At 38.9% G+C, this 27,611-nt stretch overlaps 1 protein-coding gene across 1 annotated transcript in view; it reads right to left on the reverse strand.

Annotated features, from left to right (window-relative positions):
• Positions 1-5,800: 5,800 nt before the first annotated feature.
• The window catches only part of Dennd6a (DENN domain containing 6A), a 57,532-nt gene continuing 35,721 nt past the window's right edge, over positions 5,801-27,611 (reverse strand). The window contains exons 12-20 of the mRNA XM_070018744.1: positions 26,825-26,919; positions 19,715-19,780; positions 19,569-19,633; positions 17,098-17,187; positions 13,979-14,032; positions 13,623-13,732; positions 12,403-12,505; positions 10,783-10,857; positions 5,801-8,149 (exon numbers count right to left, since the gene is read on the reverse strand). Of these exons, the coding sequence (XP_069874845.1) occupies positions 8,018-8,149; positions 10,783-10,857; positions 12,403-12,505; positions 13,623-13,732; positions 13,979-14,032; positions 17,098-17,187; positions 19,569-19,633; positions 19,715-19,780; positions 26,825-26,919 (790 nt within the window). The 3' untranslated portion in view covers positions 5,801-8,017. The remainder of the gene's footprint in view (positions 8,150-10,782; positions 10,858-12,402; positions 12,506-13,622; positions 13,733-13,978; positions 14,033-17,097; positions 17,188-19,568; positions 19,634-19,714; positions 19,781-26,824; positions 26,920-27,611) is intronic.

Consider the following 27,611-nt stretch of genomic DNA (forward strand, 5'->3'; position numbering starts at 1 on the left):
TGTACATTTTTCTCAAATATACCTTGAATATTTACCAAGATAAACCATATTCTGGGTCATAAAAACAAATCTTGGGCTGGGAAGGTGGCTCAGTGGTAGAGCGCTAGCTTGAGCTGAAGAGCTGAGGGACAGCACTCAGGCCCATAGTTCAGACTCCATGACCAAAAAATAAAAGATAAAAAAATTAAAAAATCAGGGGCTGGGAAGGTGGCTCAGTGATAGAGCACTTGCCTTGCATGCCTGAGGCCCTGGGTTCAATTCCTCAGCACCACATAAGCAAAAAGAAAAAAGCCAGAAGTGGCACTGTGGCTCAAGTGGTAGAGCGCTAGCCTTGAGCTGAAGAGCTGAGGGACAGTGCCCAGACCCAGAGTTCAGGCCCCACGACCGGACCCAAAAATAGTAAATAAATAAAAATAAAAAAAAAATCAAAGCTGAAAACAATAAGTATATACTCAGGAAATACTGAAATTGTAAATAACAAAGCTGAGCATAGTGGCCTGTAATCTCAGCACTTGGCATGTTGATGCAGGAGGACAGAAAGTTTGAGACCAGTGTTGACTACATAATGCCTCAAAACATACAAGCAAATTTAAAAAAAATAACAAAAATATTTGAAAAGTTAACTAATAACGTGTAAACAAGCTATGGATACGGAATAAAGGACAAAAATTATAAGCTATTTTGAACCAAATGAAAATAGAAAACATATTACAATTTGTAGAATGAACTAAAGCAATACTCAGGGAAATTTATGGCACTAAAAGAAAAGTCTCTTAGGAAGAACCTCAGCTTCTACCTTGAGAGAGAGAGAATAAGAAGAGAGATGAGAAAGTGGAAGGAGTGGAAGGAAAATTTCAATCAGTAAGCCATAAAAGAGAAAAATTCATACAATAGAAAGCCATAAAAATATTTTGTAAATTACTGAAACTCAATTTAAAACCTAGTTGTTTGAGATAAATAAAATTTATAATCTTCCTGGGCCAAGAATGAGAGCATTACAGCATTACACTACTATAAGTTTTACAGATATTAAAAAATATAAAGGAAGTTTTATGAATAATTGGATTGTTTATTTAGCTAAAATTTTGTGAAAGATGAATTACCAAAAATCACTCAAGAAGATATAAATATCTCATTTTTTAAAAAATATAAATACCAGGCTGATACTTTCTTCTCACAAAGAAAACTTCAGGCCCAAATGTCTTTACTGGTAAATTCTACCAGACCTGGAGGGAAGAAATAATACTAACTAGACACAATTTCCTACCCCCGCTCTGGGCCTGGGCACTATCCCTCAGCTCTTCAGCTCAAGGCTAGCGCTCTACCACTTGAGTCACAGTACCACTGCCAGGTTTTCTGTTTATGTGGTGCTGAGGAATCGAACCCAGGGCCTCCTGAATGCAAGGTAAGCACTCTACCACTGAGCCACCTTCCCAGCCCATAGACACAAAACTTTTTAACTCTATTAGGCTTAATATCAAGTTCAAAGACTAATTAATAGTACCACATACTAATGTAGCTCATACTTACAGATGCAAAAAATTACAAACAAAATTTTGTCCAGAAGCATAAAAGAACTAAGTAAATTAATCCCAGGAAGAGCTGGTTTAACCTCAAAAATCGAATCACATTTATTAGCAAATCATTTTCACAAACTGAAAAAAGTAACATCATATGAGAATATCAATTAATTATTAGCTACCTACAATTTTAATACACTTGTTATATATACCTGTTAAACAAATATTGTTTTTGTTAAATATGTTTAGAAAATTAAGTATAATTGTCAAACACATATAACAAAACCTAAGACCACTCCTGATAAAAGAAAAAATTCTTGGGGCTGGGAAGGTAGATCAGTGGTAGAGCGCTTGCCTTGCATGCATGAGGCCCTGGGTTCAATTCCTCAGCACCACATAGGCAAAAAAAAAAAAAGCTGGCGCTGTGGCTCAAGTGGTAGAGTACTAGCCTTGAGCTGAAGAGCTGAGGGACAGTGCCCAGGCCCAGAGTTCAGGCCCTACGACTGGACGCCCCCCCCCAAAAAAAAAAAGAAAAAATTCTTAGCAAACTAGAAGTAGAAAGAGACTTAATTTGATAAAGGATATGATATATATATATATATATATATATATATCATGCTTGATAAAACAATGGTTTCCTTTAAACCAGGAACAAAATAATGATGCCTACTCTTTTTTTTTTTTTTTTTTTGTCAGTCCTAGGGCTTGAATTCTGGGCCTGTGTGCTGTCCCTCAGCTCTTCAGCTCAAGGCTCCACGACTTGAGCCACAGCACCACTTCCATTTTTCATGTAGTTTATTGGAGATAAGAGTCTCATGAACTTTCCTGCCCAGACTGGCTTTGAACTGTGATCCTCAAATCTCCACCTCCTGAATAGCTAGGATTACAGGCATGAGCTACCAGCACCCACTCAACTCTAGAATTTTAAAGTTACTAATTTCCAAAAGTATTTCAATCAACCTCGAAGCAATTTATATCATTACAACATATTCATACTGGCTGTCATAAAACATGAGGAACACGGAAAAATATGGATCCATGAAGTTTAGCTTTCTAATTGCTAGGCAGAAATAGTATTATAACAGAGAATGGGATGGCAAAAATGAAACAAGCAGCAAACCTAGTAAAACATGAGATGTACGATTAGGAGACAACCATAATCTTTTTTAGTGTACTAAAGATTGAACTCAGCCTGGCGTTGGTGGCTCACACCTGTAATCCTAGCTACTCAGGAGGCTGAGATCTGAGGATCTCCATTCAAAGCCAGCCGGAGCAGCAAAGTCCGTGAGACTCTTATCTTCAGTAAACCACTAGAAAGAAAACCAGAAGTGACGCTGTGGCTCAAGCGGTAGAGTGCTAGCCTTGAGCTGAAGAGCACAAGGACAGCGCCCAAACCCAGAGTTCAAGCCCCAGGACTGACCAAATAAAAAAGAAAAAAGATTGAACTCAGAACCTCTATTTGTTAGGTAAACACACAATACTTGAACCATACCCCCTGTGTAACAAAAATAATCTTAATTTGGAGAAAGGCATAGCACTCAAGTATAAACAGCTGAGAAAGCCTGGCTCTTAAAAGACCAGAAGTTACACAAGAGACACAGATGAAGTCTACCACCATTTTTCTTTTGTATCAACATCTACACATCGTTCATTAGAAATGCTGTAGTTGCCAAACAAACCTATTCAACCACTTTTCTTTTGTATCAACATCTACACATCGTTCATTAGAAATGCTGTAGTTGCCAAACAAACCTATTAATCAAAAAAATTATACAAAAAATTGGTTAAATGTAAATTTGAGAAATCATAATTCTGTATTTTGATCTATTTTAAACAAACTCATAATGGGGAAAACTGAGGACTTGGTTTTATTAGCAAATGCTGATTTCCTCATAATGTAAGTAATGTCTTGGAACAGATGTCAACAGGTATTTAGGATAACTTAGTCATTATATGAGCTAATGTATTTTAGTTAAAAGTATTGTAAGATACAGAGCCAACTGTGCTGATGCACACGTGTAATCCCAGAGCTTAGAGGCTCAAGGAGGAAGGTTACAAATTCAAGTTTGGTATACATACTAAGACCTAGTCTAAAAGAGGAAAATAAATAGCCATAGGCAAGCTTGTTGCCTTCTCTAACTACCAGTTTGGGGAAAGTTAGGTTTGTTTGTGCTGCAACCTGCCATGTGCTCCTTAATATGCCATGCCTGGGAGCAACCCTATAACCAGAGACCAGACCATGCTACTGAGGTTTGGGGGACCAGGGGACCTGTAGCCGTTCACCAGCAACAAATCCCAAGGTTCCATTAACCAAGGTTTTTATTGGTCTTGTGCAAGGAAGGAAGGTACAAACCAACAAATGAAAATATTTTGTATACAAGTGATAGGTGACCTTCTTTTTTGGGGGAGGGGAGGTCCGGTCGTGGGGTCTGAACTCTGGGCCTGGGTGCTGTCCCTCAGATCTTCAGCTCAAGGCTAGCGCTCTACCACTTGAGCCACAGCGCCACTTCCGGCTTTTTGCTTTTTGCTTATGTGGTGCTGAAGAATCGAACCCAGGGCCTCATGCATGCAAGGCAAGCGCTCTACCCCTGAGCCACCTTCCCAGCCCCATTACTTTGTTATTTTTTTATTTTATTCAGGTACTGGGGTTTGAACTGGGTCTACTGTTATCCCTTAGCTTTTCTACTCAAGGCTTGAACTGAACCACTTAAGCCATGGATCCACTTCTGGCTTTCTGGTTGTTTATTGAAGAGTCTTCCAGACCTTCCTACTGGGGCTGGATTCTAACCATAATCCTCAGCTCTCATCCTCCTGAATTGCTAGAATTAACAGACATGAGCCCCTGGCACTCAAGGTATGGGATCTCTTAAATGTATGAATATTTTACCATATTTCTTGAAGGATACCATTTAGTAATTTCAAAAAGAAATGTCCAATTATCATATTTTAACAAATAAGATAAAAATGCAAAGGATATATAGCTACTTTGAAGATTCTTTTTTTTTTTCTGGGATTAAACCCAGGCCTTGAATATAGTAAGCAAGTGTTCTACCAGAGCATAGATATTTGCTATTTCTTTTACAGAAGAAGAAATTTAAAATGGAAAACTTTACTTTAAAAAGAGAATTTAGCTGGACGCCTGTGACTCATGCCTGTAATCCTAGCTACTCAGGAGGCTGAGATGTGAGGATGATGGTTCAAAGCCAGCCCAGGCAGGAAAGTCCCCAAGACTCTTATCTCCAATAAACCAATAGAAAACCAGAAGTGGTGCTGTTGCTCAAGCGGTAGAGTGCTTGCCTTGAGCTTAAGAGCTGAGGGACAGCGCCCAGGCCCAGAGTTCAAGCCTCATGAACAACAAAAAAGAGAGACAGGCAGAGACAGAGACACACAGAGAGAGACAGAGAGAGAAAGAGAGAGAGAAATTTAGCCTGGGCTCCAGTGTCTCATGCCTGTAATCCTAGCTACTCAGGAGGCTGAGATCTGAGTGTCACAGTTCAAAGCCAGTCCAGGCAGGAGAGTCCTGGTGAGATTCTTATCTCCAATTAATCACTCAAAAACCAGTAATGGAACTGTGGCTCAAGATGGTAGTGTAAACATTATGCCCACCTTTGGTCCTCAGCTCCACCCAGACCTGAGCTCCTCCCTGCCCTGGAGTTCCCACCACACAGCTGGCCCCGCCCTCTCCCCACCCAGACTCACCTAAGTTCCCATCTACCTCACCCCTACCCCAGACTGTGCAGCTACCTAGATAGTGGAGGTTACCACGTGCTCCCTCTCCGGGGCAAATATGGCTCCTGGTAATAAACCTTGTAATAATCTTTCTCCTGTGCCTGCCTGCCTACCTCCACATGGTCCCCTGGCATGGATGTGATGGATCCTTTCAGGCAGAGCACTAGCTTTGAGCAAGAGAGCTCAGGGACAGCACCCCTGAGTTCAAGCCGTGAGAAAAGAGAGGATTGGGAAGGGGAGGGTTGGGGATGGGAGGGGAAGGGAGAGGAAAGGAGAGGGAGGGGGAGAGAGGAAAAGAGAGGGAGGGGGAGAGAGAGAGAGAAGAAAGGAAGGAAGGAAGGAAAAAGAAAGAAGGAAAGAAAGAAAGAGAGAAAGAAAGAGAGAAGGAAAGAAAGTGAGAGAGGGAGAGAGGGAGGGAGGGAAAGGAAAGAAAGAGAGAGAGAATGAATCTTGGTAGGAAATAAAATGAATCTCATATAGTGAAAGTTCAATTACTCTTCTTTTTCCAAGCATTCCAAACTCACTCTGAAATAACACAAGATATCCAAGTATTTTAAAATCCAAGGTCTTTAATTCATTTTTTTAGTAATGACCATAAATGCCTCCCCAAAAATCTCTTTTTCACTGTAAATAGAAGGCACTAGGCATTACATAACACCCTAAAGCAGTGATTCCTTTTGATGCTGGTGGAGATAACACATTAAATGGCAGGGTTTGGATATTAATGAATTCTTCTTAAAAAAAAAAAAAGACAATTCTGAAAATCATACAAAAAATTAAGTTACCAGTCAGTCTTTCCCAGTTATTCTTACAAGTACATAATTTGAAATTAAGAGTTAAATTGAGTATGGTATGGTTTTCAACATGTGTTAAGTTTCAGTTAAATACAGTAAATATTAGCATGATAACATGCTAATTGGCATCTTTTGCTACTCCTTAGCTGTGCAAAATAAACTTGAAATGATACATCCTGTAGTGGCATAATTTAAAAGATCCTTGATATGACACTAACAACTTTCAAATTCAGGTCACAGACTGTATATAAATTGTGAGATTATTAAAATACACCTTTTTGGAAAATAATAAGATGACCATTTTTACCTAAATAAAGTTTCCCAGGAAGTTATGAAATACTTGAGTATATAAAAGAAGTTGCCCTCTTCTGAAAGGTCAACTGTTGTTTCACAAAATCACCCATATGATCCAAGGCAAATTGATCTCTTCCAAAAGCCACATTCTTTCTATGACTCAGAGGTATGTTGCAAGAGACGGTATCCAGAGAAAGGGGCCCGCTTGGGTATTAGACCACAGTTACAAACACAAGGAGCTTATATTGGGTTTGAATGCCCTTAGAGACTTACACCAACAGAGAATGAGAGTTTCTGAAGCTATTCCTTTTACAAATACATAGAACTAAATTTGGCTGTTTAGAGGTTGTTTTTAAGACACAACTATTTACATATGTGCTACACTGTATGTGCCTATTTTAAACAGTGGCTTCTGCAAGACACTCCCATTCAAACACAAGCCAAACACTCTTTCTATACCAAGTAACATCTTCTATTTTTGGCAAGGTAGTATAAACAAAGTAAAAATAAGTGTCAAGGGATGGTAAAGGGAAAAACAAAGGAGGAGGCAACAATGCTTGATAAGAAAAGTACTCATTACCTTGCTCATGTGATTGTAACCCCTCTGTACAGTATTTTCACAATAAAAAAAACTTATTTAAAAAAATAAATGTCAACAATTATTAAAAAAAAAACAACTATAACAGTGATTCAGGTAAAAGTTTCCACGTCAAACATTAGCGAAAGTGTTCTGAGAAACATTTATTTAGGGAAAGTTATACTAAGTAACAAATAATGCTGGATATTAATCTTATAAAACCACTCAAATAACTATCACTTAAAAAGCTTATGGATGCCTTTGAAGAATAATCCCGTTTTTAAGAAGTAGCTAATTATGAAGTTCATAATTAGGATGTCTTTTAAAAAACTACTTATGTAATTTACATAGGCCCAATTAATAAAGAGTAAAAGAAAATGAACTCTTCTGTAATTAATACTTGATGCCTTCTTGCCCTTGGTGAAGCTAGTAAGACTAAATTTTGAAAATGGTAAGCAGTGAGATGAAAATTCTAAATGACAATTTTAAAAAAAAACAACACCATTTCAACTAATAGACACAATGAAGGGGGCAAGAAAAGTATTTTAAAGCAATGATTCCTGAACCAAATGTCTTATAAAATTACAAATCATAAGCCAAGAAAAAGCTTAGCAGCTGGCCTTTGTGAAATACATAGGACAACAGAAGGCACTACACGAGCATCAATTACTTCTAACTACAGTTGGACAGTTCCGTCTGTTCCTTCTTAAGAAGATAGCCAGTGTGAATGTTATTTTTAAATCCCCCTGAGTTTCAACATGATTGGGCAAAGCAGCACCAGTTTAAAAAAAATACCTGCAATGCCAGCACTGCAGTTTGGAATCACTTATACTGATGGCCCCACAGGTCTCTATTAAGAGCACTTTAGAACATGATTAAAAATATAGAAATGCCTTTCGGTGCTTCAGTATTAAAGCAAACCACCACAGATATCCACATTTAAAAATAATGCACTAAAAAGGTCTGTTTATACAACACAGTCTTTCCACCCTGTGTCTAGCATTCACGGCTATTTTCCACTCTGCTGCCCTTGTGCGTGTAGTTGAAATGTCAGTATGCTTCCTGGTGCACATTCCTTTTTGGCCGGAAAATTCTGGTAACTATCATGTCATGCCAGTTTTGAGCAGTATGCCTTGCAGATCCTCTGGCAAAGCTAAAATAATTGCATCTATGTGTGTCCGTAACTTTTCCACAGTGTCAGGTTTCACAGGTAAATGTTCTCGGTCAGCCTGTAACTACACAAAGAACAATTGGCAGCATTTAAATGAGTCTGTAGTAATAATTATAGTCTCTATGTGTAAACATTTTTTTTTTTTGGGTCCGGTCGTGGGGCCTGAACTCTGGGCCTGGGCGCTGTCCCTCAGCTCTTCAGCTCAAGGCTAGCGCTCTACCATTTAAGCCACAGCACCACTTCCGGCTTTTTTCTTATGTGGTGCTGAGGAATCGAACCCAGGGCCTCAGGCATGCAAGGCAGGTGCTCTACCACTGAGCCACCTTCCCAGCCCTGTGTAAACATTTTTAATGGTCTGACAACTTAGAAACTTTCAGTCTTAGAATTTACATAACTAGGGGCTGGGAAGGTGGCTCAGTGGTAGAGCGCTTGCCTTGCATGCCTGAGGCCCTGGGTTCGATTCCTCAGCACCACATAAGCAAAAAGAAAAAAGCCGGAAGTGGCGCTGTGGCTCAAGTGGTAGAGCGCTAGCCTTGAGCTGAAGAGCTGAGGGACAGCGCCCAGGCCCAGAGTTCAGGCCCCATGACCGGACCCAAAAAAAAAAAAAAAAAAAAAAGAATTTACATAACTAAAAAAACAAATAATAATGTGCCATTTAAGTAATACACTGCTGAACTCAGCAAAAGGTTTCTCTATAAATTCATAGATAACAGGCATACTTTACATATATATATATATATATATATATATATATATATATATGTATGTATATATATACTGACCATGACAGTATTTTTGGAGACTTAATTAGACTCTATGTAAAACAATTGTTTTTGGTGTTATTTGTAACTTGAACTTAGGGCCTGGGCATTGTCCCTTAGCTTTTTTGAGCCACAGTTCCACTCTAGCTTTTTGGTGGTTAACTGGAAATAAGAGTTTTCCTTCCCAGGGTAGCTTTGAATTTCAGTTCTCATATCTCTTGAGTAGCCAGAAACACACAGAAGTACAAACCTTCTTGAGTAGCCAGGATTATAGACATGAGTCATTGTGCTTGGCCATGTAAATATTTTTAAATAATATGTTATCATTATGATCTCTGTAAACGATCAAATATTTTTAGTTTGGTCTGCCATCATCTGACCAATCTAAAGTCCTCTCATTTAAAAAATTACTTCTGCCAGGTGCTGGTGGCTCACACCTGTAATCCTAGCTACTCAGGAGGTTGAGATCTGAGGATCATGGTTCAAAGCCAGCCCAGGCAGGAAAGTCCATGAGATTCTTATCTCCAATAAACCACCAGAAAACCAGAAGTAGTGCTGTGGCTCAAGTGGTAGAGTTCTAGCCTTGAACTGAAGAGCTGAGAGACAGTGCCCAAACCCCGCGTTCAAGCCCCATGACTGACAAAAAAAAAAAAAAATTACTTCTGCCAGGGGTTGGTGGCTCACATCTGTAATGCTAACTACTCAGCAGGCTTAGATCTAAGGAGACCATGCTCAAAGCCAGCCAGAGCAGGAAAAGTCTGAGAACTGTATCTGTGGCTCAAGTGCTGGAGTGTTAGCTTTAAGCAAAAAAGTTCAGGGACGGTGCCCAGGCCCTGAATTCAACACTTAGCACTGGCATGTGTGCACGTGCGCGCGCGCGCGCGCGCACACACGCACGCGCACACACACACACACACACACACACACACACACACACACACACACACACACACACACACACACACACACACACACACACACACACACACACACACACACACACACATTTCTAACCAAGAGAAAAGAGCAATTGCTGGATGCTATTGGAACCCTACTGCCATATTTCCAAAGGTCTAAGTGTTGCTGTCACCCATGTGAACAACCAAAAAAAAACAAGGGCCTCAGAAAGCAAGCCATTCAGCTCCCTGGACCAAAGCAGATTAGCTTTGTGATACTAGCTGTGTCAAGGTCCTTGGGATCTGGGCAGCTGCAAAAGCAGGCATAAGCAACAAACGCCCCTTACAAGTCTTGGCTTACAAGTCTTATTTAAAATCCCAAAGGTTTTTCCAGCACCAGTGACTGACACCTGTAATTCTAGAGACTCAGAAGGCTTCTATCTGGAAAGTGAGGTTCAAAGCCAGACAAGGCAGAAATATCCATGAGTCTCTTATCTCCAACTAATTGCCAAAAGCCAGAAGTGGAGTTAAAGCTCAAATGGTAAAACACTAGCACTGAGCAAAAACAAGCCAAGTGACAGCAGCACCCAGACCATGAGATCATCAAGCCCCAGTACCGGCACCAAAAAAAAAGAAAAAATCAAGTTACTTCTGTGACATATACAATACATTATCAGCTCAAATAAGAAGAAAATATCTCCACAGGAGTCGATTCAACCTTTTTTTTTTTTTTTTGAGGTATTAGGGATTGAGCTTAGGGCTTTCCACTTTTTAGGCAGATGTTCTACCACTTGATTCATGTTACTACCTCTCAATTTAGTCCTGGGGCTTGAACTCAGGGCCTAGGCACTGTCCCTGAGCTTCTTTTTGCTCAAGGCTAGCATCCTACCACTTGAGCTACTGTGCCCCACTTCTGGCTTTCTCTGTTTATGTGGTACTGAGGAATTGAACCCAGGGCTTCATGAATGCTAGGCAAGAACTCTACCACTAAACCATATTCCCAGCCCTCAATTTAATCTTCAATTGCTTTAATTACATACCAGCTTATTTTTCAGCTTCAATACAAGGTCTACTGTTTCTACTTCTGTGTGTTTCTGGATCCAGAGAAGTAGGTCCTAGAACAATAAGCAAATCTCAAATCAATATGTACTCAAAATGATATTCAAATCTCTCTATCTCAACAGCCAAGGCTAATGGAAAGGAAGAAGACATATTCAGACACAGTAGTACAGTATAAGAATAATTGTCATGAAGATCTAGAAGTTGTTAATTAAGCAATTTTAGACATGATCCAGTACTGTCTAGTATTTGGAAGTAAAACAAAATGTAGAAAGTTCCTTTCTGAGGTGTACCTTTAAGGACAAGCAAAAAAAAAGAAAAACTGCAGTCCTCTATGGTAGTGAGTAATTTATAAGAATGCCAGCTAAGAAATCGAGTAAAGTAATATAAATGTGCTACTTTGTATCTTCAAATAAGGTCCTCTTAGCCTTCTTTCTGGTTTCTTTATCACATTATTTTCTCAAAAGCACAACCACTGGGCATTTATGATTAGGAAGATAATAATGAGTCTATTCCACTTTAACATTTAAAGCTAAATACAATGTAAATAAGAATATGCTCTATGTTTTCACAAGTAGTTTAATTGAAAATAAGCTGGTGATATTACAGATAAAAAAATTAAATACAGCAGGCACATGAGAAGATTATTAACACTAACTGGAAGAGGTAAATAAGTCACACCGGCAACAAGCTGAAGTTGAGACTGCAGCAATTTAAATCTTGACTCCAGAATGTACTGGTAAATATTTACTGGTACATATTTTCAACTCTTCAGGGAAAGAAGGACCTGATCTATACTATTTTTCACTTTCTGCAGTATAATATTCCTATTCACCTACCAATCTGAGGTCATTGAATGAAAAACTGGAAAGAGAGGTACATAATTAGCACTTGTTGACGAATGCAAGAATAGCACTGCCAGCTCTTCTACTTGGTGTGAGGTAAACTCTGGCAAGTTCACTTAACTTCTAAGTGACAGGTGGTACACAATGCAAATCATAACATACCTATCTCAATGAATTATTGTGAAGATTATAAAGGAGTCACCACATAAAGAGGCTCTGTAGTCCCTGAGTAGTTATATAGCACAACATCTTGAAAAGTTAACTATGATTACCATTTATAGTAGATGCAAGGTACTGGTTTTTGTTGTTGTTGTTGTTTTGTCAGTCATGGGGCTTGAACTCTGGGCCTGGGCGCTGTCCCTCAGCTCTTTTTTTAGATTTTTTTTTTTTTTTTTTTTTTTTTTGTCGGTAGTGGGGCTTGAACTCTGGGCCTGGGCGCTGTCCCTCAGCTCTTCAGCTCAAGGCTAGAGCTCTACCACTTGAGCTACAGCGCCACTTCCTGTCCCTCAGCTCTTTAGCTCAAGGTTAGCACTCTACCACTTGAGCCACAGCGCCACTTCTGGTTTTCTGGTGGTGTATTGGAGAAAAGAGGCTCATGGTATTTCCTGCCCGGGCTGGCACTGAACTGTGATCTCAGCCTCCTGAGTAGCTAGGATTACAGGCATGAATCACCAGCAGCCAGCATGTTTTAAACCTCTAAGAATATTATTATTGTCACTACTAGTTAGCAATCACACCAACACACTGTTTTCTAACCTCTTCACAAAGAGCTTCTAGATGGAGTGCTTCCAATTTTTGGGTCATTTCTTTCCTCCGGGTCTTGAACCAGCCATCAAAATTTGGAGACTTAAGAAAATGCCTACAAAGAATAAAGTTCAGAAAAGCAAAGATTCACTATCATTTCTTTCCTCTCCTAAATATCTTTCTTATAGACCATAAAATCATGTCAGATAATAGACTTTTTTAAGTTTCTTTTTTTTTTTTGGTCGGTCGTGGGGCTTGAACTCTGGGCTTGAGCACTGTCCCTGAGCTCTTCAGCTCAAGGCAAGTGCTCTACCGCTTAAGCCAGCACCACTTCTGGTTTTCTAGTGCTTTATTGGAGATAAGAGTCTCACGGACTTTCCTGCCAAGACTTTCTTGCCCAGACTTTCCTGCCCCGGCTGGCTTTGAATCACAATCCTCAGATCTCAGCCTCCCGAGTAGCTAGGATTACAGGTGTGAGCCACCGGCACCCAGCTACTTTTTTAAGTTTCTAAATTTAAACCAGGGACTGGTGCCTCACATCTGTAATAGTAGCTACTTAGGAGGCTGAGATTGGGAGGATCACAGCCCAAAGTCATCCCAGGCATTCATGCAAGACCTTTTCTCAACCATTAGCTGAGTATGGTGATACATGCCACTAGATCTCAGCTATGTAAGTGGCTGAGATCAGTAGGACCTAGGTCATTGTAGAAACAAAAGTTCTTAAAACTTCATCTCACTGGAAGAAGCTGGGCATTGTGATACATATCTAGATCACTGAGAAACACAGAATAGGCAGATAGCAATTCTAGTGCAGACTGGGCAAAAAGGGAAATATTGACTGGAAGTATGAAAAGTGGCTCATGTATATAACCCTAGCTACTCAGGAGGCTGAGATCCAAAAGACCTTGGTTGAAATCCAGGCAGGAAGTCCTTCATCTCTAACGCAAAAAAGCTGGGCAGGAGATGGCTCAAGTGGTAGAGTATCAGTTAGGCTAGCAAGCAAAACAAGTATAAGGCCTTAAGTTCAAACCCAGTATCACCAAAAACAAACAAAAACAGAGCAAAAAAGACTGAAAGTATGGCTCAGCAGTAGAGCATCTGCCTAGTAAGCACAAGACTCTGAGTTCAAAATCCAGTAGTATAAATAAATAAATAATCAAAGCGTAAGTCTCGTCACTCATTTCATTTTCTTTTTAAGTAAAGCTCCACAGATGGGGATAAAAGAGACTAACCGATAAAGTCCAATCCAATCTCCTTTTATTCTAGAAGTTAGCTGAGGTCCTGTTTTCTCAAGTGTTTTCATAAATTCTTCTGGAAGGAACTGTCTTAATTGAGGGGGACTCTAGAAAACAAAACATAATTAGAAAGTAGGAATGACATCTGTACATCACCTTTATAACAACAAATTTTTTAAATTCCTAGTTCAGAATACTCGATAAATGATAACAACTGTTAATTGTTTTTAAAAAAAGAAATAAGGAATGGATATATTAAAAGAAGATAGTATTACTTATCAGAACACAAACAAGAAATTATTTAAATATTATTATATGATTATTAATATTACCTAAATGGTTCAATTTTTTACCTTCCATGGAGAAATACTCTTCTGTAGAGGCATCAAGCTTGCCACATACCTTTCCTAAAACCATTTAAGAAAAGAAAACCAAAATGTTAATAAAAGTTACTCCTAACTTTACTTTCTTACTCAGACATCTTAAACTTTAATAAAATAGGTTTTCAACTGTGATATTTTGATATGTATCTTTGGGCCTTCAGTGACAGTTCTTAGCTCATAACTCCTTCCCCAAGACCACAAAAACTAGAATTTCTCTTCCCCCAAGATAGGATCATAGAAACTCTAATCTTCCCCTGTCTCTATCTGTGAGTTGTTGGTCTAATAAAACAATCTTCTTCTATCTTGTCTGACAGAAGACCCTCACATAAGAACTTTACTCCATACCTTCAGACAAGGAACAAATAGATCTTATTTTCTCCACTGAGTCTTGACAGCACCAGAGCATACATATTCTTTCTTTCTAATGACATTTTGACACAGTTAGTTATCCATGCTTCAGTCAAACATATGTAATGAAGTCTCCATAAAAATCCGAAAGACAGCTGAGCACTGGTGGCTCATGCCTGTAATCTAGCTACTCAGGAGGCTGAGATCTGAGGATTGCAGTTAAGAGCCAGCCCAGGCAGAAAAGATCATGAGACTCTTTTCTCCAATAAACCACCAGAAAACCTGAAATGGCACTGTGGCTCAAGTGATAGAGTACAAGCCTTGAGCTGAAGAGCTAAGGGACAGCACTCAGGCCCAGAGTTCAAGCCCTATGACAAGAAAGAAAGAAAGAAAGAAAGAAAGAAAGAAAGAAAGAAAGAGAGAGAGAGAGAGAGAGAGAGAGAGAGAGAGAGAAAGAAAGAAAGAAAGAGAAAGAAAGAAAGAGAGAGAGAGAAAGAAAGAAAGAAAGAAAGAAAGAAAGAAAGGAAAGAAAGAAAGAAAGAAAGAAAGAAAGAAAGAAAGAAAGAAAGAGAAAGAGAGAGAGAGAGAGAGAGAAAGAAAGAAGAAAGAAAGATGGAAAGAAAGACGGAAAGAAAGAAAAGAAAAGAAAGAAAGACGGAAAGAAAGAAAGGAAAGAAAGAAAAGAAAAGAAAGAAAAGAAAGACAGAAAGAAAGAAAGGAAGGAAGGAAGGAAAGAAAGAAAAACAGAAAAAGTCCAAAAGACAGGATCTGAAGAGCCTATAGAAAGCTAAATATACAGGTTTCCTATAGAACAACATACATGGAGAAGGCATGGAGGCTCTACATTTTTCCCCTATATCTTGCCCTGTGCATCTATTTTCTTCACCCTTTCTTTGTAATATCTTTTACAATACGCCAGCTAGTGTTGAATGTTCTGAGTTCTCTAAGCCATTCAAGCAAGCTAAACATCAACGAAGGGTTGAAGGAACTGCAACTTGTAGCTGTTTGGTCAAAACCACAGATAGAACCTGGGACTTGTGCCTGGCATGTGAAGTGGAGAGGAACAACCTTGGAAAGTGAATCCTCAACCTGTGAGAGGTGAAGCTATCTCTAGGGATACAGTATCAGAACTAAATTACAGGACACCCAGGTAGTATCTGCTGCAAAACTGATTGCTTACTTTCCAGTTATCCCTCTTGGAGTTACAAAAGTGACCTGTGTTATGACAATAAATAGGTAAAAAACATGAATCTGGAGGTTTTCTACTCAATAAGAAGTGTGGCTCAAATGGCGTAACAAGTGTAAAACTTTGAGTACTGACCAAAAAAAAAAAAAACTACATCAAAGGCCTGTCCAAAATATTGTGACTCTGTATTGACACAATGGAAGAAAGTATTATGTCTAATTTAAACAGATGCAGGGTATGTCCTGAGGACTACATCTAAAGATGCTAATAGTTATGAAGTAATAAACAGAAACTAAAATACAGGAGCTGGGAAGGTGACTCAGTGCTACAGTGCTTGCCTTGCATGCCTGAAGTCCTGGGTTCAATTCCACATAAGCAGAAAAAGCTGGAAGTGGTGCTGTGGCTCAAGTGGTTGAGTGCTAGCCTTGAGCTCAAGAGCTTAGGGACAGCACCCAGGCCCAGAGTTCAGGCCACATGACAGCAAAAAAGAAAAAAAAAACAACTAAAATACAGCTGCAAACTCCATGTTACAGTTCATATACAAACTTATCTTTCTTACTTTTTTGTACTATAAGGACTTCAACTTCTGATTGTTCGGTAATCATTTTGGATGAACCATTTATTGTGAAAGGCATTTAGCTGGTATCTTTTACTCTTCATTACTCTGGATTGTGGATTAATCTCATCATTTGTGTTTAGTTTTGTATGAAAAGCAGCTTTAGTTGAAGCAAATGTGTCTACTTAAAAAAAAAAACAAATATAGTGCTGGGAAGGTGGCTCAGTGGTAGAGCGCTTGCCTTGCATGCATGAGGCCCTGGGTTCCATTCCTCAGCACCACATAAGCAAAAAAGAAAAAAAACGGAAGTGGCGCTGTGGCTCAAGTGGTAGAGTGCTAGCCTTGAGCTGAAGAACTGAGGGACAGCGTCCAGGCCCAGAGTTCAGGCCCCACGACCAGACAAAAACAAAAACAAAAAAACTGAATATAGAAGACTATAAATTTTTGCAAAATAAAAAGTAATTGGTATCAGTTATCTCATTTTAGATTTATAATAAACCTGAAAAGTATTCTGGGAAAGTATTATTGGTCACAGATTACAGATAGGCAAATGGAAGGTCAGAGGTACTGACCTTCCAAAACTACACAGTTAACACAACAAAGAATCAGGTTTCTTGCTCTATTTTAAATCACTAAACACTAACTGGTAAAACCACAGAATTTTTCAAGTACTTGTCTAGCAAGCACAAGGACCTGAGTTCAATCCTCAGCACTACAAATGATTATGGAGGCACCATAATCTCAGCATTCGTGTGGCTGAAGGAGAAGGATCACTAGTTAAAGGTCTAGATTGGGTTCCCAAGGATACCCTGTCTTCTCAAACACAAACACCAAAAAAGATAAAGTCTGGCCGAGAAATGCAGCTCAACGGTGAAACAACTTGCCACACATGTGTGAGCCCTTGTGCTCAATCTCCAATCAAAAAAAGATAAGAATTACCGGGGAAATATTCATATGCTCAACAAAATATTAAATTAATCAAAGATGTGTTTAACTTACTAATGGAATGATGAAGCTTTGCGTCAGTTCCAAAAAATAGCGCCGGAGAATAACACTTTGTGCTTCAGAAGGACGTTTCTGTTGTACACCCTTAAAAAAGAATACAAAGAGAATCCATCTTCTGTGTCAGAGAATACAAAACAATGGACAATATCACATTCAATTACTATATAGATATGCATTCATACTTGACATTTTTTAGAAACTTAAAATTTTGCTTGGGGGGGGTCCTAAACCCTGAGGTCCCATCTAGATCCAGTGTGGCCACACCTTTCTCCTCTCCTACCTGGCCACACCTCTTCTCCTCCGTGGCCTAGATAAGTCCTGGCCCAGGAGTGGGTCCCCCCACCGCTTTTTTTCCTTTTCAGCCATGCCTCTCCACCATGCATGGCAGGGGCAGCAGTTCAGTAAATAAATTTTTCCTGCCTGAAAAAAAAAATTGTCTTCAAGTAATGTGATTTAAAGTTCATTTTATTACATCTTGTGAAAAGAATCTTTAGACAGAGGTTGGAAAGAGAAGGGGGGAAAGGAATGCAAACAGGTGATCACTAGCCAAGATATGGAAACAGCCCAGATACCTTACAATAGATGAGGGATCCAAAAAATGTACCTATACACAGTGGAATTTTATACAGCCATGAAAAAGAATAAAATAATGTCAGAGAAATGGACAGAACTAGAATAAATCATGTTAAATGAGATAAGCCAAGCTAAGAAAGACAAACAGCGCATGTTCTCTCTGATATGCACAAGTTAGATCTAAAATGCACTGGGATATGATAAATTACACATGATTCTAGATACTCACACAGAATGAGACCAAAAGAGGATACACTTAGGAGAGATTCACAAAGGTGCAATGCCTAAGTGTCTCTTCATATTTATCTAAAATAATATGCAAACTGAAACAAACTCTAAGATATGGAAACAAAAGACTATTGTTTTTTAGTTTTCAGTTTTTGATGATACTGTCTTCTTTGACTTATGTATGGAATATTCACATGTATATCTTCGGGTGGGGGTAAGGAGGACACAGAATTTGAGGAAAATGGGGTGGAAAGTGCAGCAGTGGAGCTCTCTTGACATTAATGAAAGTGAACTATACAACTTACAGATGGAGATGGAAGGGAGGGACAGTGAAGGAACAGAAGACACTGCACAAAAGGAAATGTACTCATTATCTGACTCAGGTAATTTTAATCCCTCTGTACATCACCTCTATAATAACAATAAAGTATATTAATTTTTTAAGTTGGTCAAAAGGTACTAAATAATAGGTAAGAACAATGTCTGATGTGCTGTGGTGCAATTAGGGAAACCATAGATAATAATTATGTTCAGGAGGTTCAACACATTGGCAGAGGACACAGTGCAATTTGCAATGGGTTATAATCCAAACTCTGGCCTATCTGCCTCCAAAGACCAGAGATCAGTCTCAAAAAAAACTAGTAGAAAAGAGTTTGAATATTTTTACCACAAAGAAATCAGGGCTGGGAAGGTGGCTCAGTGGTACAGCGCTTGCCTTGCATGCATGAGGCCCTGGGTTTGATTCCCCAGTACCACATAAGCAAAAAGAAAAAAAGCCGGAAGTGGCGCTGTGGCTCAAGTGGTAGAGCGCTAGCCTTGAGCTGAAGAGCTGAGAGACAGCTCCTACGCCCAGAATTCAGGCCCCACGACTGGATCCCCCCCCCAAAAAAAAATTGCTGTTACAGAGTGACTGTAGTTACAAAATCAGGTAATTACATTTCTTCTTCTTCTTCTTTTTATTTTGTTGGCCACAGGTCTTGAACTCTGGGCTTGGGTGTTGTCCCTGAGCTTGTCTGCTCAAGGCTACCATTCTACCACTTGAGCCACAGCCCCACTTCTGGCTTTCTGGTGGTTTTTTGGAGATTGGAGTCTCACAGACTTTCTTGCCTCGGCTGGCTTTAAACCATGATCCTCAGATCTCAGCCTCCTGAGTAACTAGGATTATAGGTGTGAGACACCGACACCCAGCTTCTTCTTTTTTTTTTTTTGGACAATGTAATATAATTTTTTTAAGTCACTCCTAAATTTCTAGAATGAGTGGTATGCATTTATAGCTGTAGCCCCATTTTTCAAGCATACAATTGTGGCTACTTCTGTTTCTTTTTTTTGTGTGTGTGGTTGTAGGGCCTGAACTCTTGGCCTGGGAGCTGTCCCTCAGCTCTTCAGCTCAAGGCTAGCGCTCTATCACTTGAGCCACAGCACCACTTCCGGCTTTTTCTGCATATGTGGTGCTAAGGAATTAAACTCAGGGCCTTGTGCATGCAAGGCAAGCACTCTACCACTGAGCCACCTTCCCAGCCCCAGTTTCTTGATTTTTATAAAGCTTTTATTTAATAACAAGACTCTGTGTCACATAATGATACACAAAGCAAACATGCCTAACTAGATATTACATACCTACAAAAGGAAGTATAAATTACCCATATGAACAAGTAATTAATTACCTTCTGTAATTGTTTTATGATCTCTTCATCTCGATTTAGATATGGCTTGTAAGAAGTATAAACTCCTAAGAAGTAAAGAAAAGAAAGTAAACAGAAAAGTCTAACTATTCTGCTAAGTATATATTTAATTTTCTTTAAGTCAGTACCAGGTTTAGAATCCAGAGTCTTTAGGTTCTTCAATTTTTTCACTTTAACTTGCTTAGGAATTTCACCTGAGGGAAACAACACAAAAATTATCATAACTGAGCTGGGAATATAGTACTGTGGTAGAATGCTTGCTGACCATTCACAAGGCCTTGGGTTTGATACCCAGCAAGAAGGTAAGGTAAGATACAAAGAGAAAGAAAAACAAAGAAAGAAAGGTAGGGAGGAGGGGAGGGAGGGAGGGAAGGAAGGAAGGAAGGAAGGAAGGAAGGAAGGAGAGGAAGAGAAAAGAAGTAAGCTGGGCACTCACTGGTCGCTCACTCACTCCTAGCCACTCAGGAGGCTGGGATCTGAGGATCACAGTTCAAAACCAGCCTAAGCAGGAAAGTCAGTGAAAGTCAATTAACCACTAAAAAGCCAAAAGAAGAGCTGTGGCTCAAGTGGAAGAGTATTAGCTTTGAGCAAAAAAAGCTCAGGGATAGTATTCAGACCCTGAGTTCAAGACTCAGGATTGGTACCAAGAGAGAGGGGGGTGGGGGAGGGAGTAGGGGCGGAGAGAAAGAAAAAGAACAAGGGAGAGGGGGGAGAGGAGGGGAGGGGAGGAAAGAGGATGGAAGGGAAGGGAAGGAAAAGGACTGTTTTTTTTTGTCGTGGGGCCTGAACTCTGAGCCTGGGCGCTGTCCCTCAGTTCTTCAGCTCAAGGCTAGCGCTCTACCTCTTGAGCCACAGCGTTACTTCTGGCTTTTTTTCTTTTTGCTTATGTGGTGCTGAGGAATCGAACCCAGGGCCTCATGCATGCAAGGCAAGCACTCTACCACTGAGCCACTTTCTCAGCCTCCAGGAAAAGGATTTCTATCGTCATAATAATCAAATATATTACAGAACTAGACTCCTGTAAGATTGATAATGTACTTACCATCAGCCAGGAGTGTTATAGCTAAAATGTTCTGAACATCAATTAATACTTAAGAGTTCATTCTTAGTATTTTAAAACTACATTAAAGTGAACATTGAATATTGTAGCAGTACAGAAATAATTCAAGTAAATGTACAAAATGGATATTGGATCTTTCATTAATATATATCTATTATTACCAACATCTTTCCCCTTTTGTCACTCAAATTTATAATTTAAAATTTATGTGCAAGATCATACCAAGTGACTCAGTTTTTACTTTTTAACTCTTATTTTCTTTACAAAATTTGTAGATAACAAATTTGCAAAGTATAGTTACATTTCTAGGTGAAGGTTCCAAGGTTCATGATGTTCAATACATTGGCAGGGGAACACAGTGCAATCTGCAATGGGATTATAACCCAATCCCTGGCCTATCTGCCTGCAAAGACCAGAGATCATATTACTATTTTACTACTCAATGATCCCTTCATTGGTTTTTACTAATATTATTAACATTTTGTTATACTGCTTGTAGTGATGAGAAGATATATTTTTCTAACTTGATTTGCTTTTTGGAATTTTATATGTACCCTATGTTTTGACAAAAGCATATAACCTCAATGTTGGCACTGAGTTCAAGACATGGCTATTGAATTCTAACTCACTAATTATAGAGTATTCATCACCTCTTTTGTTTTCACATTTGTGTATTTTTCATATTGCCAATATCTTCTAAGTTTTCATCTATTGAAGTTAGTCTTTAACTTATATATAAATTAAATGTTTAAAATTATCTTTTAGTAGTTGTACAAAGGGTTTCCATTCAACATGTCAGAGTGAGTACAATGCATTTTTATCAATGTCACCCATTCCATCATTCTCCCTCAATGTCTTGTACTTTAATATTATCCAATGTTTTCCTTAGCCTTAAAATGAATTAAAACATCCTATTACAGAAAAAAAAGTTTGTTCCAAATAGAAATAAAACACCCCTGATGAATAAGTAGAAAAAAAATTCCTAAGTGACTATCTGGATGTAGTATCCAAAGGTTTAGTTTTTCCTGTTATCTCCTCAAATTCTGCACTTACATTGCTATCAAGTGGTGATAGTTATGAGCCACATGGACAGACTGCTGTGTTGAAGTCTACTAGACATATTGGCCCAGGTCGTATAACTCGAGGATACACCTTAAACAACCCTTAGGCAAGAAAAAAAATGCCTCAAGTTACACACTTAAAAGTATTATGAGCCAGGTGATGGTTGCTCACACAAACCTCTTATTTCTATTTCCTGAAAAGACCCACATTTTGTTTCTCTTATAAAACAGCTTAAATGGCTGGGTGATAGTGGCTCATCCTGTAATCCTAGCTACTCAGAGTGGAGGCTGAGATCTGAGAATCCTCGACTTTTTTTTAAATGAGATTCTTATCTCCAATTAAGCACCTAAAACCTGGAAGTTTGAGCAGTGGCTCAAAGTGGTACTCCCTTGAGTAAAAAAGCTCAGGGACAATGCCCAGGCCTTAAGTTCAAGCCCCACAACCAACCCCCACGCCCCCCAAAAAAGTGCTATAAACACACTTACTATCACTGATTTTTTTTTCTCACTCTCTCCACATCCCCTCTCTGCAGAAGAGTAAAGCCAGTAACTGAAATATATTCTAAAGTTTGCGACCACAGGAATGTGGAACATTTAACTGATAATCTTACATTGTTAAAAACTTTTAACAGCATATATTATGACAAAACAAATTTTATAAACTTTACTTTGAAAAAATTTCAAGCTTATAGAAAAGATGCAAAATAGTACAGATGCAAAACAGTATAATTGACTCTTCCCTGACAATTTCAAAAATGTTTACTACAAACAAAATCATGCATTTGGTAAGTCTTTGCAGCCTTTTTATTGGTTCAAAAATATTAGGAAGTGCAAGGTACTTACCATACAGGAATAAATAGCAAAGCCCTGGTACAAAATGTCTTAGAGTATAATGGTAAAATATGACAAGGAAAGATAAATAACAATACAAAAGAACATTTGGTAGGATAGAAAAAAAAGACTGTACAAAAGAAGAGTGTCCTGGCAAATAAAAGTGAGGAATCTGGAAGGTCACATTTAATCAGGTTTTCTTGGTGGTTGTTCTGCTTTTTGTGTTTGTTTTTGTTTTTCTGCCGTGGGGCTTGGTCTGAGTGCTCTTTTGCTCAAGGACAGCACTTTACCACTTTGAACCATAGAGACACTTCCCATTTTCTGGTGATTAACTGGAGATGAGTCTCATGGACTTTCTTTTCTTTTCTTTCTTTCTTTCTTTTTTTGTCAGTTGTGGGGCCTGAACTCTGGGCCTGGGCGCTGTCCCTCAGCTCTTCAATTCAAGGCTAGCACTCTACCACTTGAGCCACAGCACCACTTGTCTCATGGACGTTCTTGCCCAGGCTGGCTTTGAACCTCAATCCTCAAATCTCAGCCTACTGAATAGATAGGATTGCAGCTGTGAGCCACCGGTGCACCGCTACATTTAATCTTCACACTAAAACTAAGCTGACAATTGCTATGTCACAGATTAAGAAATTGAGGCAGAAACAAAACAGTACCATCTGTTCACTACTTTCATCTACCCTGACTGATGAGTGCTCCATTCAAACAGGTTGTTAGCTGTGTCATAACCAGAAAAGTAACTTGTCCAATGGCACACAGATAACATACTTATGCCAGGACATTAAATGGGAGATCCAACTTCAGAGCTATCACGCTTAACCACCATACCCTCTGAGCAGGAATGAGAAGCTAGAAGGAGAGGAGATGAAGCCAGCCAAATGCTGCCTGATCAAGAGGAACTATAATGCCGTTTGACATATAAGGATAAGACATTGAAATAGTGAGGAACATAAAACATGCTGCATTTTAACATAAAGCCACCAAGTGGCGCTATAGTGTGCCACAACCGCAAGTCTGAGACACAGGGTCAGGACTCGTGTACAACACTTTGTAGTATTGTGCAGAGCAGTCTGAAAGAAGCACAAGGGAGAAAAGACTAGTAAAGCAATGCACTTGGCTAAACAACTTGCAGCAAGTCAAGACAAGGCAAGGCAAGGCAAGGCAAGAGACAAAGGGGAGTTACTAGGGTAAAACTGCTTGTGAGGCAGATTGAGAGAAAGAAGAAGCCAGGCAAATTCAGGTTTTTGAAATGGTTTTTATTCACTACCCCAGCTTTTTCTTTGTCAATTTAATATATCTATTCTCATGTAATAATTCTTATGAGAACATCTCATGTTAAATTTTGTGGTTTCCTTGCCACAAAAGTTTGAGGAGGCTGGGAAGGGATGTGAAGGTAAACAAAGGAGGAGGCTGCAATGCTTGGTAAGAAATGTACGCATTATCCTGCCCATGTAATTGTAACTCCTCTGTACAGTATGTTCACAAATAAAATAAAATTAAATTAAAGAAAAAGTTTGAGGAAACTTGTTATCACAACTTTTTTTTAATAAACACAAAATTAATACATATTTAATAGACAAAGTTAATTGTCTGCCTTAGATTCCAAGAATCTAAAGAATCTCAAGTGTGAAAACCGTAATCTTGGAGTAAGTTTAAGAACTTATACTTTGGGGGCTGGGAAGGTGGCTCAGTGCTAGAGCGCTTGCCTTGCATGCATGAGGCCCTGGGTTCGATTCCTCAGCACCACATAAGAAAAAAGCTGGAAGTGGCGCTGTGGCTCAAGTGGTAGAGCGATAGCCTTGAGCTGAAGAGCTGAGGGACAGCGCCCAGGCCCAGAGTTCAGGCCCCACGACCGGACCCCCTCCCCCAAAAAAAGAACTTATACTTTTGTGTCCCCAAGTCCTAAAAGACCACAAATTCCTCTATGCACTAGTGCTGTTTATCACAACACATTATTTCCTGAAACTCACTGTGTAAAGAAGAAACTGAACACCAGAGAGAATAACTTAGCATCATGTTCATGTAATAATCATGTTCATGTTGGATGGCATTGGGGTTTGAACTTAGTCTTGTGTTTGCTAAGCAAAGACTCTACACACTTGAGCCATACCTTTAGTCACATTTGTGTTTTTCAGAAACAGAAACAACCTGAAAACAACCAGTGTAGCAATCTTCACTCACATTAATTCATCTTTCATTCAGGTGTAAGATATAAACTGAACTCTAACCCTTCTCAGAGTATAGATATAAAGAAAAACTAAACATAAAGAAAGTTGTCTATTACAAAAAGTAAAGTGAGTATCAGATGGCTCTGGGGGAAAAAAACACAGAAGCCAGAAAACAAACCAAAGTTACAAGTATTTATTTTAATTTCAAATCTGTGAAATGTCTATTGTATACATGCACATCTGAGAAAAGGTTTAATAATCCTTATTGCACCTCTGTATAGTCACACAGAGATATTCAATGAGGCCAAGTATGTTAATTTCTCTACTGTGAGATCATCAAACCCCACTTCTGGTCAGAATAATTACATCAATTTAAACCAGTAGAATTAATTGTCTCACTGAGGAATAATTGTTCAAATATCATTATCCTAAAATGATATCTCCATTTAAAATGAGGGATATGAACCAAACAGGGACAATCCAGGAAAAGCAATCTCTTGACACTACTAATTCTTTTGTAGAGCTTTCTTTTTTGTTTTTGTTTTTGTTTTTTTTTGCCATTCAGGGGCCTGAACTCTGGGTCTGGGCGCTGTCCCTCAGCTCTTCAGCTCAACGCTAGCGCTCTACCACTTGAGCCACAGCACCACTTCCAGCTTTTTTTTCTGTGTATGTGGTGCTGAGGAATCGAACCCAAGGCCTCATGCATGCAAGGCAAGCACTCTCACTGAGCCACCTTCCCAGCCCCATCTTTTTTTTTTTAAAGTTTAGCCAGAATTTATGTTAAAATAATAGGGAAAGTAGGAGGAAATAGAAAAGAAAAAGAAATGTTTCTTGCTCCCCACACAGGAAAGAAGAACTTGAGAATTAAAGATTCCAAAGGGAATAATGGGTCTTTTCATTGTCACTGTTGTTTATTTTGGTTTTGGTTTTGGTTTTTTGGTCATATTGGAGTTTGCAATCAGGGCCTCACAGTTACTAGACAGGCACTAAATCATGCCTGCAATGCCGTCCGCATCTCCTGACAGGACTGTAACCCAATGTATATTCCTACTCTAGCTACAAATTTTCTGGACCTAAGAGAACACAATTAGTTTTGCTATACCTTCCCTCCTTGTCCTACAGAGGATGCTCTCTCTAAAGTTTTACAAATATTCTCTAAGTGTTTTGATTTTTCAAAGCCAGAATCATAAGCAAGGGTTTGTGTTGCATAACTTGGGTAGTGTATACAGCGGGATTCAAGGAGCCAAAAATTGTCTTAAGTTATGCACCAAACATTCATAATCAAACAATAAATGGTATTTCATGACTAACACAAACCTACAAACAATAAAAGAAAAATTCGATAAACTGAACTTCATCAAAATTAAAAATCTTGCATATCACATGATACTATGAAGACAGTGAAAGCACCACACATCAGAAGTAGTGCCTGTTACGTCTTCTCATCAAGAAAAGCACCAGCTCCTGTGAACTCCCTTAATCAACACCAATGACAGAGTACTTGTTTTGATACCTTGCAAAAACTTTTGTGCCAAGTCTAGAATAATTCTAGTTTTCTTCTTTTTTTGTCAGCTGTAGCTATGAACTCATGGCCTAGGTGTCCCTGAGTCTCTTTGTGCTCAAGGCTAGTGCTCTACCACTTGAGCCATAGCCCACTTCTGGCTTTTGAGTGGTTAATTGGAGATAAGAGTTTCACAGCAGGGACTTTTCTGCCTGAGCTAGCTTCAAATCCTCAGATCTCAGTTTACTGAGTAGCTAGGATTACAGGCATGAGCCACTAGCACTCGGCAAAATTCTATTTTCTGTAAGATTTTCTTCATGTAGTATTGGAAATCTCAATCTGACTGAGATTATAAAATACAAAATTCAAATATTTGAGGCTTTACTATAATTCAATGTTTATATCAGAATAGTGTTTTGCTAGGAGGACATAAGATTTATAAACATATTTTAGCAGGAAGTTATATTCTTCTCCAAAGGCCTTTACTTTGGTTGCCTTAAAGTTGCTAGTAACATAAAAAAATAGATAAGTGGTAAAAAACCAAAGGCGAAGAAGCACATCTGTATGGTCACACTACATATTTCAAAGAGGACACCACGCTTATACTTTACCTGCAGGTTTAAGATCTCCTATTCGAATAATGTGTGGCCAGTGCTGGAGTGTTTTAGCAAAAAATGGGTTGGTTACTCCTAATATGACTGAGGGCCTGTATAAAACACAAAACAAAACAAAGAAGAGGCGAGGAAAACATGAATGTTAGACCACTGAAGAATAATTCACAACTTTTGAGTGAACAATGTATGCAGTATCTTTCCTTTCCTCACATTAACTATGTTCCAGATAACATATTTAATACTATGCATATAAAAATGAAAATTTGTGGTCCTAAAATCACACAAAGATAGAAGGCTATAAATGCCTAATCATAATGCCTAAAATTAAAGACAATGAAGGTAGAATAAAATGCCACAATAATCACAGATGAGAACCCACAGTCTGTGAGGGAATTAAAGGACAGCCTCACCAAGGAGATGACACTCACACACATATGAAAAATATCTACAAAGCAGATAAGGGTGGAAGGATGATGTAGGAGAACCAACAGTAAGTGCTTCCCATTGAAGTGAGATCATACTGTATACAAAGAAGTCCACATACTTCCACATTACTGGAGCACAACGTGGCAAGGATGATAGTCAGAAATGAGAGCAGATAGCAATACCAAACTCATATGCTAAGAAATTTAGATGTTATAGGAAAGGAGAGAAAACTAAGTGGAGGTATGCTGTATGAATGAGAAGGATCATTATGGAGAAAACTAAAAGATGTCCTATACTACAAAAAGGAAAGGTGTTGGGAAGAATGCAACAGTGGATGTGAGAAAGGCTTGAGACGGGA

This window comes from Dipodomys merriami, unplaced genomic scaffold, assembly GCF_024711535.1.
Source record: "Dipodomys merriami isolate MVZ:Mamm:240054 unplaced genomic scaffold, mDipMer1.0.p SCAF_13, whole genome shotgun sequence".
Taxonomy (NCBI): domain Eukaryota; kingdom Metazoa; phylum Chordata; class Mammalia; order Rodentia; family Heteromyidae; genus Dipodomys; species Dipodomys merriami.